Here is a 17,811-nt window from a genome sequence, read left to right as displayed (position 1 = left end):
GAAATACATGCATCCTTTTTCTGCATTTACTTCCATGGCCTTAGATATGCTCATATAAGAGGTCAGCTGCAAGGATAGGTGAAAGAGGGGGGTAGCCTAAACAGAACAAATTTTCGTTCCTGTGCTCCTATAAAACCTCTGTGGTTCCTTTCCCTCCCCATATTCATTTCAGAGCAGATAAGATTGAAAGGTGGCCCTATATGAAGTGCTGTGCAATTTTTTAATTTTTTTTTTTTTGAGGGACTCAAATAGTCATCTATCTTTCAGGCAGAACCAGGCATTGAGGAGGAAGATTTAGCAAATCCCATTAGCCTAAAAATGAACAAACTGAGAATACAGTCAAGTCTAAAATGGCTAAATCCATTCTCTCTTTTCTCTAGAAAAGCAAGACTAATCTACAGCATCCTTGACATGGAACATACTAAAAAGGAGCCCAAATCAGAATATCTATCATCCATCTTTCTATCAGTCTTTTTTTCATGCAGTTTTATACAGTGAACAAGGGCTAACCATACTGGCAGAGTGGAATCTTTCATATTAAATTTGGAAATACTAGAAAAGCATATTTGAATGATGCAATGGGAGGGCTCAACCATATATGAAACATAGTGTTAATCTTTCTCCTCTTCCACGGTGTGCTTTGCAAGAGATTCTTCTACTACCTCCTCATCTCTGCTTCTCAGTTGGATTAGTAATGGATCCTATGTTTTTTAACCATTTTTCCATTGTAGAGGGACAATCTGCTAACTATAAGCATTTAATAATTTAGCTCCTGTCAGTTCTTACATTCTTACATCCCCCATTATTTCGTCAACCACAACATCAGTGCAAAATTAGAAACCAAGAAATGCTCTTAAGTCATGCTATCACAAAATATACTAGAGATAAAAATGAGACAAGGAAATGACCATTAAGCCTAAATTCCTGCTCTCTGTTTCATTTATAAAGTAGTTAATCTTCCCTTTTGTTAATTACAAGGAGATATAACTGGCAGTCATTGGCTCTTTTCTATAATAACTATTTTGTCTGTTTCCTTTAATTTCCTCAACTCGGTCTTTTAAATTTTGCCCAGAATACCTTACAAAAGCACATTAATGAAATGCCTTATTAGTTGCTTGCTTTTGTTACTTCTGCCTCGGCAATGCCACTTAGATTTCAAAGTACAAAAACGGCAGTATGCTAGCGATTGGGAAGTACTTTGAAATGCTCTGCTTGAAGGGTGCTCTGAAAATTCAGCACTGAAACTGCAACCTTTACTTGTGACCACAACCATTACGTTAACGGCACTCGGTAAGAAAATTATGTAATCTGTTTGTTTTTCCACTGAAATTATGTATTTTTAGACGAGTTTAAAATATACACAGGAAAACAACATCTGAATAGAACTCAGAAATACAGTTTTAGCTGACTATATCTTAGAACTGCAATTCATAATAACCAAAATGACCTAAAAAGTGCATTTATGGTTTAGAAAACCTTGCAAAACAGGCAATTTTAACTTTCATTTTATTCTCATTTTTTTCAATGCACTGTTATAAACTTGATTTAAGTACGTTTCTCTTAATATACAGTAAATTGAACAAATAGATGCGGATAATGTTTTCCTCCTTTCTAAATAACTAATAAATGAAAAATATTACTTGTTAGATTTCATTAATTTTCTTCTTCATCTTGAGAGGATTTTAATTACTGAGATAGGAAACTTGGATCATTGGTTATGTTATCACACCGCCTTTTTACAAAATACTCTGGTTTCACACTCGATAACATAAACCAAAAGAAGAACCTTTTGTCAGTCTGTAATTAGGTATTTGCAAACACTCAAAGAGCAATGCTCAGTTAGAAATAGCATCTTTCTTGGAATCTGCCTGCTAATTTCAAGAAGCTTAGATGTTACAGAGACATATAAGTAGTTATAAGAATAAAACCAAACTCTTACTTGGTCCTCAAAGGAGATTGCCTGGGCAACGTCTCTGGGAAATCCATCGATCACTATACCTTCTTCATCAGGAATCTGCATTAATCTCTGCTTGATCTCAGTTATGGTCGTTTCCTTTCACATAGAAAAGTTATTTATTCAGGATTATAAAGAAGGTTTTCTTGTTGGTACACATTAATACAGCATGTACAAATCCTGAGAAAGTAAACATTAACACAGGATAGGCTTAACTTTGCTGTACCTGAGGGGCCAGTTCTCCTGTGGTAATTATTTTGGCAATTAGACTCCATTTTCTATTGCTGCTTGTGCTGTGGATCTTCTTCCTTAACAATTCACCAACTGATATGTAGTTAAATCCATAGCGTTCTGCTATTTTCAAACTCTGTGTTCCTTTACCACTTCCTGGGCCACCTATTGTTAAGTATAAGCAAAACATTAAATTAAACTGCCTGAAGTACCCAATCATATGTGAAATCTCTGTTATCAGCACCAATCTTCAAACTATTACCAGAACAATTCTTGCCATTGCATGACTTGTTACTGCTCATTAGAAATGGGTCTCATTTACCTGATTATACAGGTAACAGTTTTTAAAAGTAAAAAAAGAATACAAATCTACTTGTGAAAAAAAAAAAAAAAAACTCTTTTGGGCTTGACTTCATTCTAAAGCTGTTTCTGCAAGGGAGTTTACTTGATTTGTAGTAGAAGGAGACACAAGTGAACTGGTCTCCTCTTGAACTCTTTGAATCCAAAGGTAGAGAGAGCCAAATTGTCTGAAGTGTTTATTCATGACAGAATCACACCTGGTGAAATAAGCCAGTGAAATCAATGGACTATTCACAAAATGGAACGAATACAATCTTCTCTTAAATGAGTTTGCATGAGTTTCTGAGGTTTTCTAATTTTAAAATACAGAAAAATATTAAATAATCAGCTGAGATGTTTCCATAGTGATTTGGTACATTGATTTTTATTGAACCATGCATACTTCCGATATTGATGCTTGAAGCATCTGACAGAGAAGCAATTTGTTGGATTCAGATTGCTGGACAACCTGAAGAATACAGAGACCCTGGAATTTAGCACAGGAATTAGTGTCAAAATCACAGAAAACAGCCACGCTAGATAGTAGGGAATGCTGAAGTGAAGGTTGGCTTCAGCAGAAGCAAGAATACATGTATAAAAAAATCAGAACAGGTCTAAACTAAGAGGACATGTTATGATGTGAAGAACAGAGGAACTAGAATCCAGTGTGTCAAAATACGGAATGGTTTTGATAGAATAAATATTTATGTATAGAAAGGTGTGTTTTACTGAATAGCATAACAAAGCAAAAACAAAATAAATGTTATGGTATTAATTCCCAAACTAACTAGTTGGAATTTTATTTCAACAGACAAAGAATGAGTGTTATTAAAAATATAGTATACATTTCCTGTGAACTTTAAAAAATAGAGCAGTGCAGTGAAAGCAAATATAGATACAATGAGCTGCCTGTTAGTAATAATACAACTCTTTCCTTTGTTATCTGTATCATTCCCATAAGTAGCTTTTATGTAATTAATACAGATTTGATGGCAGAATAAGCTTTACAGTATTTCTCCCTACATGGTTATGTGTAACCAGGTTCAAACCTGTATTCAGCATTACATGCCAGAGAGCTTTCAGCAAAACCAGCAGCCACTAGCAGCTCTTCTGGTCCCCTGACCCTGGTAACTCTCTCCCTTGCCCTTGCAGCTCAGATCAGGACCCACTTGAAGAGGATGTGCAGGGAAATGTAGATATTGTTGAAGTATTCCTTAAGCCTTAACCCAGCCTACAGTTTAGTTACACCCTTGGGTAGAGAATTCTTTATCATTACCCAATTAAATAAATAATGCTTAAATCAAGCCAGGTTAAAATAATATATTAAAATAATATAAACAATACAAATATAAGCATCTGTACATCCAACTTGACGATGTTCAAATTGCCGATGTTCATAAAACACACAAGCAAAGATGTGAAAGAAAAACTGTCTTATCTCTATACAGTAGGATTCCAACAGAAAAATACTTTCCCCTCACCAAGTTCACTTGCTGTTTGTCCCTAACAAGGCACAAACTTTGTCTCTTCTTTTGGCAGATTGTGTTAGCCTTTACAGCTATTCTTGAATTTTAAGTCTTCTAGGTGACCTAGATGGACTTTTTTCAGCTATTCTCTTCATTAGAATAAAGGATGTTTCCCTTTTGTAGATCTGCAAGCATCTGTTATACCAGGAATCACCTCCTCCACTCAAGTGCCTACAAAGCAACTCTGCTTTGGCTTTCCCTCTGATGGCACACCCAGCCTTCCCCACGACAAACACATTTCAGCAAACCTTTTGTTCTGTTTCACTCCTACATCAAAAATGTACCTGATATAAATGTTCAAACAAGATAATTCTATGTCATTTATGGTTTATTACAGGCTCTCGGTAATCTGGGATGATAGTGGGTTTGCAGTAATTGATTTCCAGTGCAATTTTTCTTAAGTAGATGAAAACGAGAGCACAAAGAGGTGCTGCTAATTGCCAGATGATTGCTGCTGGTGTGCATGGAATAGATTTTGCCAGGTGTAAAAGTATGATTACTACTAAATACAAGAATGTTGACTCACTGTCTAAAGGTTTCCACAAGCAGCCTTCTATATACACAAAGCCACATATTGCAATCTAGTGAGCATAACTTAATTTGTATTATGCAATATATGTGTGTGTTTACACAGGTAACATTTATTTCTGTGTATTTATGTGGCTTTATTTATTGGCAATAGTACTACCGGATAAAAGGAGCAGTAGGTTGTGACTATGCTTCAAAGCAAAGGGTTTATAAAACTTACCGGAGCCAACACTGTTCTTAATTCTTGCAGATATAAAACTTCCTTTCAAGGATGAAAATTCAGTTTATTTCCCTGGAGATGCAAGACCAGTTTGGAACAAACTATCTTGCATTCCAGAAACAATAAAGATGCAAAATATATATAGCTCATATGTAGAAAATTAGAAATGGTAGAAAATTTGGTAACAAGGAAAATAGCTCATGCATTCCAGTAAAGATACAAAAGGTGCCAGAAAAATAGAACTGTTTCTCAAAAAAAGCATCTGTCTCTGCAAAAGCCTAAAATAGCTGAAAAAATATCAGTAAAACTTTTTAAAATCAAGGAGTAGACTTCATTTCTGAAGAAGAAAATGAGAGCTTTTCTTTGCCATTAAAGAAAAGCAGAAAAAAAAAAAAAGGCATAGATTGGCACTTCTGTTCATTCAATTTATATTTGCAAGCATAAAAAGGCGAAAATATTTCCTTTAATGTTCATAAACTTCTAATATATTGTGTTTTTCTCAATCCCAAAAATGTCCCTTTATAGCAAGCTGGGATTATCCATTTATGATCTAATGCTGAATTTAGGTAATAAAAGAAGAGAAAAGTGGTAGCACAAAACTACATCCCACAGCAAGTCATTATAATTTATTGAACTCAGTATCCATTTTTGACTCTGATAAATTATATTGCCAAACTGTTCACTAGAAAGGAAAATCAAATCACTTTTGTTTTTCATTCTTTTCACTTATTCTGAGACTATACATTATTCAGGAAGAGCATGATGATTATTTTAAGTATTTCATAGATGTCTAGACTAAGGAATGTTCATTGCATATAAAATTATGTTTTCTAAGTGCTTTAAGTGATGGTTTTTGTGCCCCAAATGTTACTAAAGCAGTTGTTTTAATTTAGTTTTCTCAATGGAAGTTCAAACTTTTGGCTTTGCTTAAATTGTAAATTCCAGTTAAATTTGTGTAATAATAAGATTTCTGAAAATATCTGCGATTTTAAAATCTAGCTGTGGACTGGATTTAAAAAATAAAAGGATCATCTGAATACTGACAGTTTGGTCTTTGATCTATCCTTTATATTTTGCTTATAAAAGGATATTTTTCATTAAGTGCAGTTTAAAAACATACTGCAGAATGGAGCTAATGACATGAGGTAATTCATTTTATAAGATCCTTGTATTCAGGCTGTATAAATAGTAAAAATGCATTTTTTGAAGTATGTTAGAAAGCACATTTTTAAAATGCAATGTAGTTTTCTATTGTTATAATGCCTTAGAAGCTTAATTTTCCATTGATTCAGAGGTGTGTCATCCTGGAAGATTCCATATGATCTTTCTAAAGTCTAGTCACGTACTCACTTTGCAGCTTTACATTTCATCAGAAGACTTCTCAGCAAACACAGAAAAAGAACAAAAAACCCACCTTTTTGACTTACTTTTTGCCTTGAAGCTACTTGGTTCATTATATGAATGATATATTTCATAAAACATGGAGGTTGTAAAAACCTTTATGGAAGCATGAATGAGATCTTGGGCTAGTGTATTATTAAAGTTCAGAAATATGTGAAGCAGAAGACAGTTTTTTAACTTCTGTTCATTGCAGTCTCCAACAGTGAATGGGGCTAGTATTGTCCTAGTTAGGCAGTATGGTGAATTATGGCCAGTTAGACATATCTACCTTCTTAACTGAATGCTTAGCTGGCACTTTATGCAAACTGAAAAGTATGCAACACATTTTTTGTGTACAATTTTTGTTTCTTGAAATTAATAGTTCACTTTTTTTCATTATCTCTCTTTAATGTAGTATATTAGTTACTCTTTTATACTTCCCATCTATGTTTTTATGTGCTTTCTCAATAGAAAGTTGAATTTGGATGAAATTTTCTTGACATTGTACAAAACTGGATTATAGCTGTTAAGCTTTATATTGATTTGTGTTTCTATCAGATCACACTATAATAGACAGATTCAGAGAAACTCAGTTGTAAAATAAACCTGAAATAGCTTTTGTGGGATGCTTACAATGTTCCCTGTATAAATGGGGGAAAAGAAAAGCTTTGTAAGATCCATGCTCTGTTCATTATATGCTGGCGTTCAAGGATTTCACGTCAAATACTCCTGCGCTCAGTTCCAGAGCTGAAAGCCAATCTCTCTTTCACCTAGATCAAATCTTGATTCATCACTCTACCGCAATACAGATCTCAATGCATAAGAGGCTTCTGTGGTGACTGAAAAGGAGCCAGTTTTTCTCCTCTGTGAAAAGGAAGGCTAGCTAATTAGTTAAGATGAAAGAAAGGCATGTGTTCTTTCTCCATCTAATGCAAACTTTATAGTTCAATGGTGCACGGAAAGATTTGCATGAAGAGAATTGTACTTCAGAAGCAAAAGATTAAGACAATTAAAATGCTTAAGCAATTCTTTTGGCATACTACAAATATCTAGAAAAATGATTGTTTTTCTGTTTTTAATATATTAATATCACATTTCTGAGAACTCCTGTTTGCAGAGCACACGCTGTTCTTAGAGATCCCACTGTATAGCACAGAGAAGACATTTCTGTTTTTTTTTTTAACTATACTACATATTCTCTGTTATGGAGAAAATCTCTCTCTCTAAAATAAATAAGACTTTATAGGAGAAAAAAAAAAAAGTGATTCTTGTCACCTGACACCTCTGTTGTAACTATTTAAACAGTGCAGAGAATCAGGCATTAAGCCTCAACGTAGAATCTGGAAAGACAACCATCCCAGATAACAATCAAAATTCAGAAAAAGAAGAAAGCATTGATTTAGCCTTAAACTGCAGCTGTCTCTTGATAAACAGAATGCTGGTCCAAGGCTGGAAAAGATGAGTTGCTTAGAAAGTACACTAAACAGCACACTAGAGGTAACCTGGGGAGAGAGCACAATTAACTAATGATAACTGATGGCTCATTCTCCCTGAAGATGGCACAAGATTCACTCACCAAATAGATCTAGGGATTAATTACAAGTGAGAGTATATGTTCACCCCAGATGTACTGATGTACTGATGTGTTTTCAAGGTTCTGAATACAGAGGACAACTGCTCCCTATCACCTTTTTGAGTGGGCTTATCCAATATTTTCAAATATCCTTTTTTTTTTTTTTTTTTTTTTTTTTTTTTTTTTTTGTGAGCAGCTTTGGGTACGTCTACCTTAAGTGTTTCAGTTCAGATCCAGAGGACCCTTTGGAAGAGCACTTTGGTTCACATGGTAGACCAGTCATGAAATCGGTGAGCTGGGTTCACTTTACGTTAAATTGTACTGGTAGACGTGCTCCAAAAGTGTGAGCACTCCAACCACCAATGGGGATTCATGCTACAGAATGTGACTGCAGATGCTCCCTCCAACTCCACTAAAATGCTAACACTTGGGATGTTGTGTCCTCAGCACTAACAATTTCACTTTCTGATACACTAATCGGGCTGCACAACTTGCTAAGGTAGACAAAAAAATGCATTTAAACACCTACAAGCATCCAATGTATTTGCAGTACCAAATACTAGATGAAGTAACACATAAAATCTTGTCAAATTGAGTCTGCTTTCATACCTATGACAAGGATAATTTTTGGTCGAGGTCTTGCAGGATCAAACACATCATACTCCTCGATTAGCTCAGCAGTTTCAGAAAGGTCAGTGTCACTCTCTATAGAAAACTGATGGATTGGAGGGAGTCGGTCATACCGTCGGTATGGGAAGTTGGAATTGTCAGGCATCACTGTAAAACAGTAAGACAAACTGGGAATTGTGGAAATATATAGAAAGCTGAAAACCTATTCTTTATACAGATTTAAATAAATGTAATAAGTAAAAGGCATAAAGACTAGCTTTTCTGTAATAAAATATATAATATATCCTAATTTTACAGTGTGCTCACTATTACTGTATTAATTATTCCTCGCCTCTATTTAGCTGATTTATTAAATTGGAACCATTAGGAGTCAGTTCTCTTGGGTGTTTCTTTAAATTTATAAGCACTTCAGCTTTGCTGTGAAAATCTGCTCATGGCACCCAGAGTTTGGCAGTAGCCTGTGAGAAGAAAAACCTGGTATTGTGCAGACAGCCTGTACTGTTAAGCAGAACTCCTCTGGTGATACATGTTGTACATAGAGATAGAGTGGTATTCTTGCTAATTAGTTTAATGAACTGCTGGATGGCAAGGAAGAATAACTATGGAAACTGAAAGATAAGCTCATTATTCCTCGTTAACATTACAAATAAAATAATTACAGGTATTGGTATGACATTTGCTTAGGTTTTATGAGAAACACCTTTTTCTAAGAATTTATCATTTCCATCGTATTAAGTAAATTTGCATATAGCTCCAATAAAAAAGAAGGAACAGCATAAATCTAAGGAAGTTACTATGTATACTAACTTCCCACCCATACACACCCATAAGGACCAACCAAAAATATAAGCCAAATGTATTGTCAGCTTTGCCCCTATCTTTACAAGTATTTTAAGTAGGATACAAGAAATCTCTCCACTAATGTGTTAAATATTTACACAGCAAACATCCTTCATCAGGTTGCAAAATGATCACAACTTTCTCTCTTGCACAGAATCCAATATGGGAGGAGAGAAAACCAAATGCAAGAACCCAAGCAAACAGAATACTTAATCCTTCGCCAAAGGAAGATCAGAATGAGGCTTGATCTGCTATGAAAGTGAGTAAAAAATAGCTCAGTAGAGGATGTAAAATCTTCCACAGTACAGCAAATGTAAGTGTGTTCATACTTAATTGCTTACCATTTCTGAAAAAAGATCTCCTGGATTGTCCTCCATTGAGTGGAGGCAGAGTCTTCTTTTCTGGGCTGACAAAAGTGTCCCATTTCACTTTTTCTGCCCCTCCAAGCTCTTTCACCTTCTGCAAGCAGCTTTCCAAATATTCAATGGGGTCATCAGGTTTGTAACACATTAATCCATTCAACAGACTCTGCAATGTAAAATCGGACATACACACCACAATGATAGATGGCAGGAAAAAATGAGCACTTCTATTTTGAATTTTTGACCATACAGAGAAATCCTGTGTTCCTTGTATTCTCAGACTCTCCTATTCAAGCATGAGAGCAAGGCCTGCAAAATAACAAGATTTGAACTTGCTGGTGTCACAAAAATGGTTCAGAACAAGGGTGCTTGTGGCTATGTCTTTATTCTTGTCTGCTTGCATCAGAATAACAAGACCTACCACTGGCAGATGTATGCACAGCAATACATGAGCTAGATAAGCCCCAAAAGTTGCACACACAGTGTAGCCTACTAAAATACTGAAATGTATCTTTTCCTTAAAGACAGGTATTTTATCTGTATTGTTGAGCCAACACTTTCACAAATAATGAAAAAAAAAAAAAAAAAAAAAAACTAAAAAACACGAGAAATGCTCAAATAGCATTGGAAAAAAAAGCCAAACCCGAAGTCCACAGGCACTTCCAGATTTAGCTGAGCAGAAATTCCTAGCCATTAGAAAATCCCTGTCTCCAGTATTAATTCTACACTCATTCTGCCAATGAGCGTTATGGGGTGTGTGGAAGAAGGAATGCCAGGCCCTCCTCTGACGCATGGGAATTGATTTTCCTTGACAAAGTGATACATAGGTCATCATCTCACCTCTCCACGAGACAACTGCATCCAACCTACTCTTAACAATACATGTGTCTGGGTGATTTCTCTTCCTTTGTGCTTTCCCTAATTTGTGTGCAAATACATGGAGGGTTGTAGTTGATACTAGTCATAAAGAGCTCTGATTGAGGCTTTGCTCAGTTATTTGTCATTATCTACAGTTTATACAATAATTGTTACTTACATAGATTTGTGTTTATAAAACAGTGTATCATTTATATGCATCTAGGTTCTTATGATATTACTTAACTGACCACAGCAACTAGGCAGATATTTTTGCAGATGTGCACCATTTTTTAAAATTTCCAGCACGAGCCTTACGCCTGTAGAGAAAAACAGTTTTATCTGCATCTCTTGCTAAACCATTCACATTTTAGATGTGCTAGTAAAACATTAGCATGGGCTGTGCCCTGTAATTTTCAAACACACGTAGAAAAATGTCTTGCTTCAGAACAGACCAGGGAAAATGCGTGTGTGTGTGTGTGTTTTATAGAGAGGCAAGGATGGCTGATTCTTAAAAAAAAAAAAAAAAAAAAAAAAGAAAGAAAGAAAAAAAATCCACATTGCACAGGGAAGAAGTAATTACCAGCCATTAGCAGCAGGTAACTTGTAGGAAGCCAAACAAAACCTCACTGAACAGTTGTGCGTTTTGCTTTTTTTTTTTTCAGAAAAAAAAATCCCCCAGCCCGAGGAAAAGCCCGAGACACCCCTCAAGCTGCCGGCCGCCTGAATTCCTGGGCAGGGCGGCAGCGGACTGGGGTCCCCCTGCCCTGCGGCCCCCCAAGTTCGCTCCCTCCCAAGGCAGATGAAAAGAAGACAACGGCACCCCCCGGGCCGGCTGCCCCGTCCTTCTAGCCCCCTTCAGCCCGCTCCCCTAAAGGGGTCCCGGTGCGGAGCATCCCCCCGAGCCCCCCCGGCTGCCTCCCCGCTTCCCCGCCTCACCTCGAAGAGCTGCGGGATCTCCCTGCGGGCCAGGTACTCCTTGGCCTCACCGGCGCTCATAGCGGGGGCGCGGGGGGGCAGCGCCGAGCCCCGAGCCCGGCACAGCACAGCCCGGCCCGGCACGGCCCGGCACGGCCCGGCGGTGCAATGCGGGAGCCTCAACGAGGCTCCTGCGGGCGGGCGAGCCGGGGCTGGGGGGGGAGGAGGGAGGCAGGCTGCCCGCCTCCCCGGCCCCGCCGCACGGAGCGAGCACGGATTTTTTTCCTTTCCCCCCCGCCCCAAAAATAAAAAAAAGGCGGGGAGGGAGGGCGGGCGCAGGCTGCCGGGGAAAGTTTGGGGGTGCCTGCGGGGAGGAGGCCGAGAGGAGGCGGTGGGGGGCCCCGCTGGGCTGCCAGCCGCTGGAGGTGCCCCCCGTGAGCCCCCTGAGGGGATGAGGGGAGCTGGGGGCAGCTCCCCAGGGTAACGCGGTTCCTGGCACCTCAGCGCGGGGTGCTTTGTACGCCTTGGGGTGTTGAGAGCCCACGGGCTGCCACCACCCCTGAGTGGTCATCGGGGTACAGGAAGGGACCCGAAGAGGTTTGGGGTCCGACCTCCTGCTCCCAGACCAGGCTGGTCGGGGCTTTGTCCGGTGTCATCCTGCAAACCTCCAAGGATGGAGACTGCACAGCCTGTCTGGGCAACCTGTGCCTGGCTGATCTCCTGGTGAACAAGGGTTTCCTCCTGTTCCATTAGAGCCTATCCTGCCTCAGTTTGTCTCATGACATTGCACCACTCTGAAGCGCCTGGCTCCATCTTCGTGGTAAACTCACAGGCACTGAGGAGCTGCTGCTGTCTCTCCTCTAAGCTGTCCCCAGGCTAAACAAGCCCAGTTCCCCCAGCCTGTCCTCAAGGGCAAGTGCCCCCTTCCCTGCCCATCTTTGTGGCTGTCCATAACCTCACTTCAATTTACCAACATCTTTCCTCTGGGGAGCCCCAAACTGGATGCAGGAGCAGATTTTAGATGTGCTCTGATGAGTGCTATCAAGGGGGTATCTCCTGCAATAGTCTGTGGCATACTGGGAGTCAGAGTAGATGATTTCAGTTGCTTAATTGTTCTACATCAAGTTTGATGTTCTAATTAGATGTTTGTTTGCTTGTTTGGCTTGTTTGTTTGTTTGATGCTGAGCTTTTCTAACACAACATCCATGTAGTTTCACTCATACACACCCTAACAGAAATAGGTTACATAACTGTGAGCTGGGCTTCCTGTAGCTTTGTACTGCCCGTACTTTGGATTGTCTTCTTAGGAGCCTTTTTGGGAGCTTCTCGTCTTGTGCGTGGATATATTTGTAGGTCAACAGCAATTAGGCATGCTGCTCCCTCTCATCTGCAGCCACTGTAGTTGAACTGCCCCCTTCTTTCTCTGCCCTACCTCCAGCCTTTTATGCAGTTTCCTTTCTCCTGGAGGGGCTTGCAGTCCTTGTTCATTCCCCAACCGATCAATGCTGCCCCAGGGGCAGTTCCACTGTCTTCTTCAGACAAACCAGACTGGGATGTTTTCCAGGTATTCAGTCACCCAATAGCACCTCTTTGCAGTACCCCACTGATGGGTGGCTCATGCTCCACTTCATCTGAACAACCTCTGGGAAGGAGCTTGGATTAGACAGCTTCAGACCCTTCTCAGCTCCATTGTCCGTGAATCCAGGTGTCCACTTAAGAAAGCTGCCATGATGTCCCCGAATTGGAACCTCTCATGTATTTAAGGATGTGGCATTAACCCTCCTTTCTCTTGGTAAGATTTTAATACATCCAAATGAACATTCACTGAAAAGTACAGTATCTTAGTTTTGCTTAAGTAAGTACAAAATAGAGTAGCCTCCAATGTCCTAATAAAAAGAAATGATACATTTGCATTTAAAATACCTGAAATGAAGCTTGATAAGAGGAAGAATAAAATAAATTAAATAGATATTTTCTTAAAACAAGCTCTGTCCTAAGAGAAGGCTAGTGGAAGATGCCATCCTATTTGGGAAGACAGAACTGTGATTTTGGCATTTTGTGGTTTTTAAATTTATTTTTAGTTTATGAAAAAAAAATCTGTATTTTATTGTCTCAGACAAATTCCATTTGTAGGCTTTCAGCATATCTATATTTATATATTCAGCATTTATGGGGAAATTAGTATCTCATCCCATGTTCTGGATGTCCTGGAATAACTTTTCCTTTCACATGCTTTCCATGGTTTTGCATACATTGTGGCATCTTCCTCAGGAATGTGATTTTTTTTGGGGGGGGTATAAAGTCTTGTTTGACATGTTTGTTTTCTACTGTAAGCTCCCTGTCATTTTGCTCAGTTAAGTCATACTATCAGAAAATAAAAATTCTGGCTGTTCTGCCGTAAATCTTTTGTTATTGTGCACGTCCAAATTATTGTCCAAAAAAAGAATGATTTTGAGCTAATCTTTTCTGTTGTTGTTGCAAAAAATCAAATTCTATGTTACAGAAATTACCACCTCAGAAAAAATATGGCCATTTAGGAAATCTGTCAGGCTGAATATGTGAAGTGTATCTCAGAAGGATATTTTTGTACCTAATAATACGGTACCTCCTTCTAGAAGTAATTTGTTATGCATTTGCCTGTGGCAAAATCCCCGTATTGAAAGAAGGTCACAGGTCAATGCCTCTCAAGGGCTCTGAAGAACATCAGCAGCAAAGAATTAAGAATACATTAATTAAATGGGCACACAAAATGGGGTTATTTATCATTTCAGGTATGTGGGTAGCTTAAAGGTAGCTGTTTGAAGGTTAGCTCTTTGTCATTTAACAGTATCTGATCAAGACTGTGGATGGAGATGAAGTGGTCTTACAGCCTCAGAAAATCATACAATCATTTAGGATGCAAAAGTTGACAGAAATAGGGACGTGAATCTGAACTCAAGAGCAGTGTGCACTCCTGACGGTACAGGCAGCTCTTCATGGTGCTGGGATGAGGCAGAAGTATTACTGGTTGTGCTTCTGCTACTTCCTACCTCTTCTAGAAGGGAAGAAGCTGCAGAAGAACAACATTATGCTATCAAAATGGTAAATCAACATTTCTGGAAATTCACCTTGAAATTTCTTATGGGTCCTTTTTTTTTTTTTTTTTTTTTCCTACTGATATTTAAACAGGTTACTTTAGGTTAAACAGGTTAAACAGGTTACTTTTTTACATCACAACTAATTGAAAAGTAGGGAAAATTCTATCTGGCAAAACCTTATCTTTGGATCTAATTTTCCCTGAGTCCCAGAACTACCATTTTATGTAACTTTAGCAGACACCAAAATGAATAAAACCTGGGAGGGAAGAAAGAAGGTTATGCTACTTAAAAAATTGAGGATGCATGTTTCTATCTGCTGAGAAAAAAAAATATTTAAAAAATATTATGATCAAGTCACTCCTTAACCTTCTTTGTGATAAGCTAAATACACGTGGCTTTGATTTTCCCATTAAAGTGTAATCATTCCTGTGACCCTTTCCAATTTAGCAACAGGCTTCTTCAGCAGAGGCATCAAACAGGACACACTGTTCCAGAAATGGTCACACCAGTGCCACGTACTGATGTGATTCAGCCTGCCTATAACATCATGACAGTTCTCATTCTCTTCACACACAAGATGGATTGAAATTGTGCATTGTCCTCCGTGTTGCAATGGGGTTCATCCTAAGTTGGTTATCTAGCAGGCTTCTAGCAGTGCTTTCCACTCTACCATTTTCTCACATTGAATCCTCCACTCTAGAATCAAGAACTGCTCTTTATTCTTAGATGTATAACATCATATGTTTGCTTGCAGCCAATTTACTAAGAAATCAGATTGCTCAGTACCAATATCCTCTTTGTGAATTACCACTTCCCTAGTCTTCTTTGCTGTCTGTTTCACTGACTCTCTCTCTCTCTCTGTCTCTCTCTCTTTTGGGTAATCAATAGACCTGGTATACAGCATATGGCCCCAGAGCACAGTGCCCACGGGTCCAAACCAGAAACTCACTTAATATTTCACTTAATATTTCCCATTTACTTTTCAGTTTTGAGAATGGTCAAGTAGCATTTCTTAAATAATTCCCAATTATCATGCATATTTTTCTGTTTAAGTATTTACCCCTGATCTGGTTTATAATAATTAGATAATGTGAGGATATTGTACAGACAAAATGTAGCTTAATAAATTCAAGGTTGCCACCTCAGGAAGTCCTTAAGTCTCCGTGAGACAGAAAACAGGAGATCCTGTACAAGTTTTCCCTGTTCTTAACTCAGTTCCTAAAACTGCTGGTCTCTATTGGTGAGAACACAGCGGGGTTACATAGACCTTTAGTCTGAACCATTGTGGCTTATGGATGCTTTTTGCTTGTATTTTATGTCACTTAAACTGAAATTCATCACCCAAAATTATATAGAAATTGTTTTTTGGGAAGGTTATTTTATTTTCCCGAGTTACTATTTTTTGGTAACTGATTAATAAACGTTCCAAATCATTTTATACTGAATTTTCAGTTGACTGACTTAGAAAGGTTGTGATGCTTTTTATCGAATAAAATTCTAAATTTCCTTGCCTTTTCTTCCTGAAGAATCTGACCACTGATTTTCAGGTTCTAATCAGATTAATTACCCCCAAATAGGTAATGACAATCGATTGATTTCAGTTTGTCTTGTTTACTCTACATGAACTAAGGAAATTGAGGTATCTGTAGGAAAACAAACAAACAAACACAAAACAAAACAGCAAAGAAACATGGCACAAGCCAGTTAATAAAATAGGCTTGAATGACTTGGAGGGATGGAAAGAAAAGAATTCAAGCACAGCTATTAGACTGTTCTGGAAAGGGAGCATAAGGCTGTTAGAAAGTATGATTTCCTGCTACTTATCATTTGGTTTTTATTTGAGTGGTATAATGGACCAATGCCTTAGGACATTATTTCTTTAACCAGTTATTCAATCATACGGTGAAAATCTTCCCTACTTGACAATCACCTTGATACAAAGGATGCTCTTGAAAAGATAAGCCTCTTGATTTATTATTTTTTTTTAATAGAAAGCTAAATGAATGGAAAATAGTGACAACTTCCAATATGAAGGGCTTAGAAGAGTCATGATACGATTTCAGGGATTGCTCACATATTAAAGCTCACATAGCTTTAACTATTTTTCATAGTGATATCTTTAAGCAGCACAACACATTGTGATGTTAAGTCATGGGGAAAAAGGTGCAAGTTAGTTTCACGTAATTCTTCTACCTAGAGTCAAGAAGGATTCCAGACTGAGCTTTTCAAGTACAATAGGGCCCACAGGACATCTGAAATTACAGGTTTCTACTTCAATGTAGAAAAAACAAAGTGCCATGAATTTTGGACAAGTTGTACATGTAAATAAAACAATAAAATAATAGTTAAGAAAAAAAATCCTACTTTCTAGCACTACATTTTTTTTTTGTAGTTAGGATTCACAGTTGAATAACATTGTCATGTGTTCTTGTTGAGAGCGATTGCTGCAATAACTGTAGTGTTCAGTAAAAATTGAAGAGTCACCCATTGCGATATTCAGTGTGCACTCAGTATTCACCACAAAGCACTAGCTGTCAAAATGACAGTCAGCCACTGGTGTTTGTTGTTTCACTGTTAAAGAGCTTGGCTTCTTTAGAGCTAAAGCTTTGTTTGCTTCTCATATTTCATTGTAAAATGGGAAATGACTGTCCAAACTCTTTTTTCTACAGCCAGGAGGGCTGTAACTTAAGAAGGTGTTGGCTCACAGCTCTGATTTCTATTGTAAGGAACAATGGCATTTTGGAGGGAATTTTATTTTTGATTGAGCTAAGTCCTTTTTGAATGAGCTAAGGTTCTTGAACTCACCCATTTAACTTTTTGTTCTTGCATTGCAGTGAATAGAACATGAATTAGAGACTAAGATGTGCACATTGCATAATAACTAGATAAAAATCAAAATATAGAACAAGGAAAAGATAAAGAAATTGCATCTTAAGATGCAATGAGATATGTGAAGAGACAACATGAGAGAAATTGGCAAATGTTTTAACCATGGAAATGTTTTAATGTTAATTCAAAATTTATCCTGACTGTCTGCTGCCATACAAGAACATTGTCTGAATTTAGTCACCAACTTCAATGAATGCTTTCTTGACAATATAACAAATGAGAATTGGATCAAACACCTGTTTTCAGTAGAAGATGACATGCTGCCAGATGGCTTATTAGCAGAGATAACAGAACAGTTGATGAAACTGTAATATGATGGTTGAACTTGAACTCAGATTCAGCAAAGCATTGGCTGAAAAATTTTGGCTAAATGGAAGAAACATTTAGCTTGATACTGGATAGAGCCTGATACTTAATTTTTTTTTTTTTTTAACATTTCAGATTGCAAACAATCCTCAGCACTTCTTGGGTCACCAAGACATTTTTTTT

At 37.9% G+C, this 17,811-nt stretch overlaps 1 protein-coding gene across 1 annotated transcript in view; it reads right to left on the bottom strand.

Annotated features, from left to right (window-relative positions):
• AK5 (adenylate kinase 5) overlaps positions 1-11,581 on the bottom strand; it is a 94,528-nt gene extending 82,947 nt beyond the window's left edge. Inside the window, exons 1-5 of the mRNA XM_032192516.1 lie at positions 11,378-11,581; positions 9,563-9,749; positions 8,361-8,528; positions 2,181-2,350; positions 1,940-2,053 (exon numbers count right to left, since the gene is read on the bottom strand). Coding sequence (XP_032048407.1) covers positions 1,940-2,053; positions 2,181-2,350; positions 8,361-8,528; positions 9,563-9,749; positions 11,378-11,437 — 699 coding nt within the window. The 5' untranslated portion in view covers positions 11,438-11,581. The remainder of the gene's footprint in view (positions 1-1,939; positions 2,054-2,180; positions 2,351-8,360; positions 8,529-9,562; positions 9,750-11,377) is intronic.
• Between the last annotated feature and the right edge of the window lie 6,230 nt (positions 11,582-17,811).

The sequence above is a fragment of the Aythya fuligula genome, chromosome 8 (assembly GCF_009819795.1).
Source record: "Aythya fuligula isolate bAytFul2 chromosome 8, bAytFul2.pri, whole genome shotgun sequence".
Lineage (NCBI taxonomy): Eukaryota > Metazoa > Chordata > Aves > Anseriformes > Anatidae > Aythya > Aythya fuligula.
The sequence above is the reverse complement of the archived record's forward strand: the minus strand, read 5'-3'. Positions and strand labels throughout refer to the sequence as shown.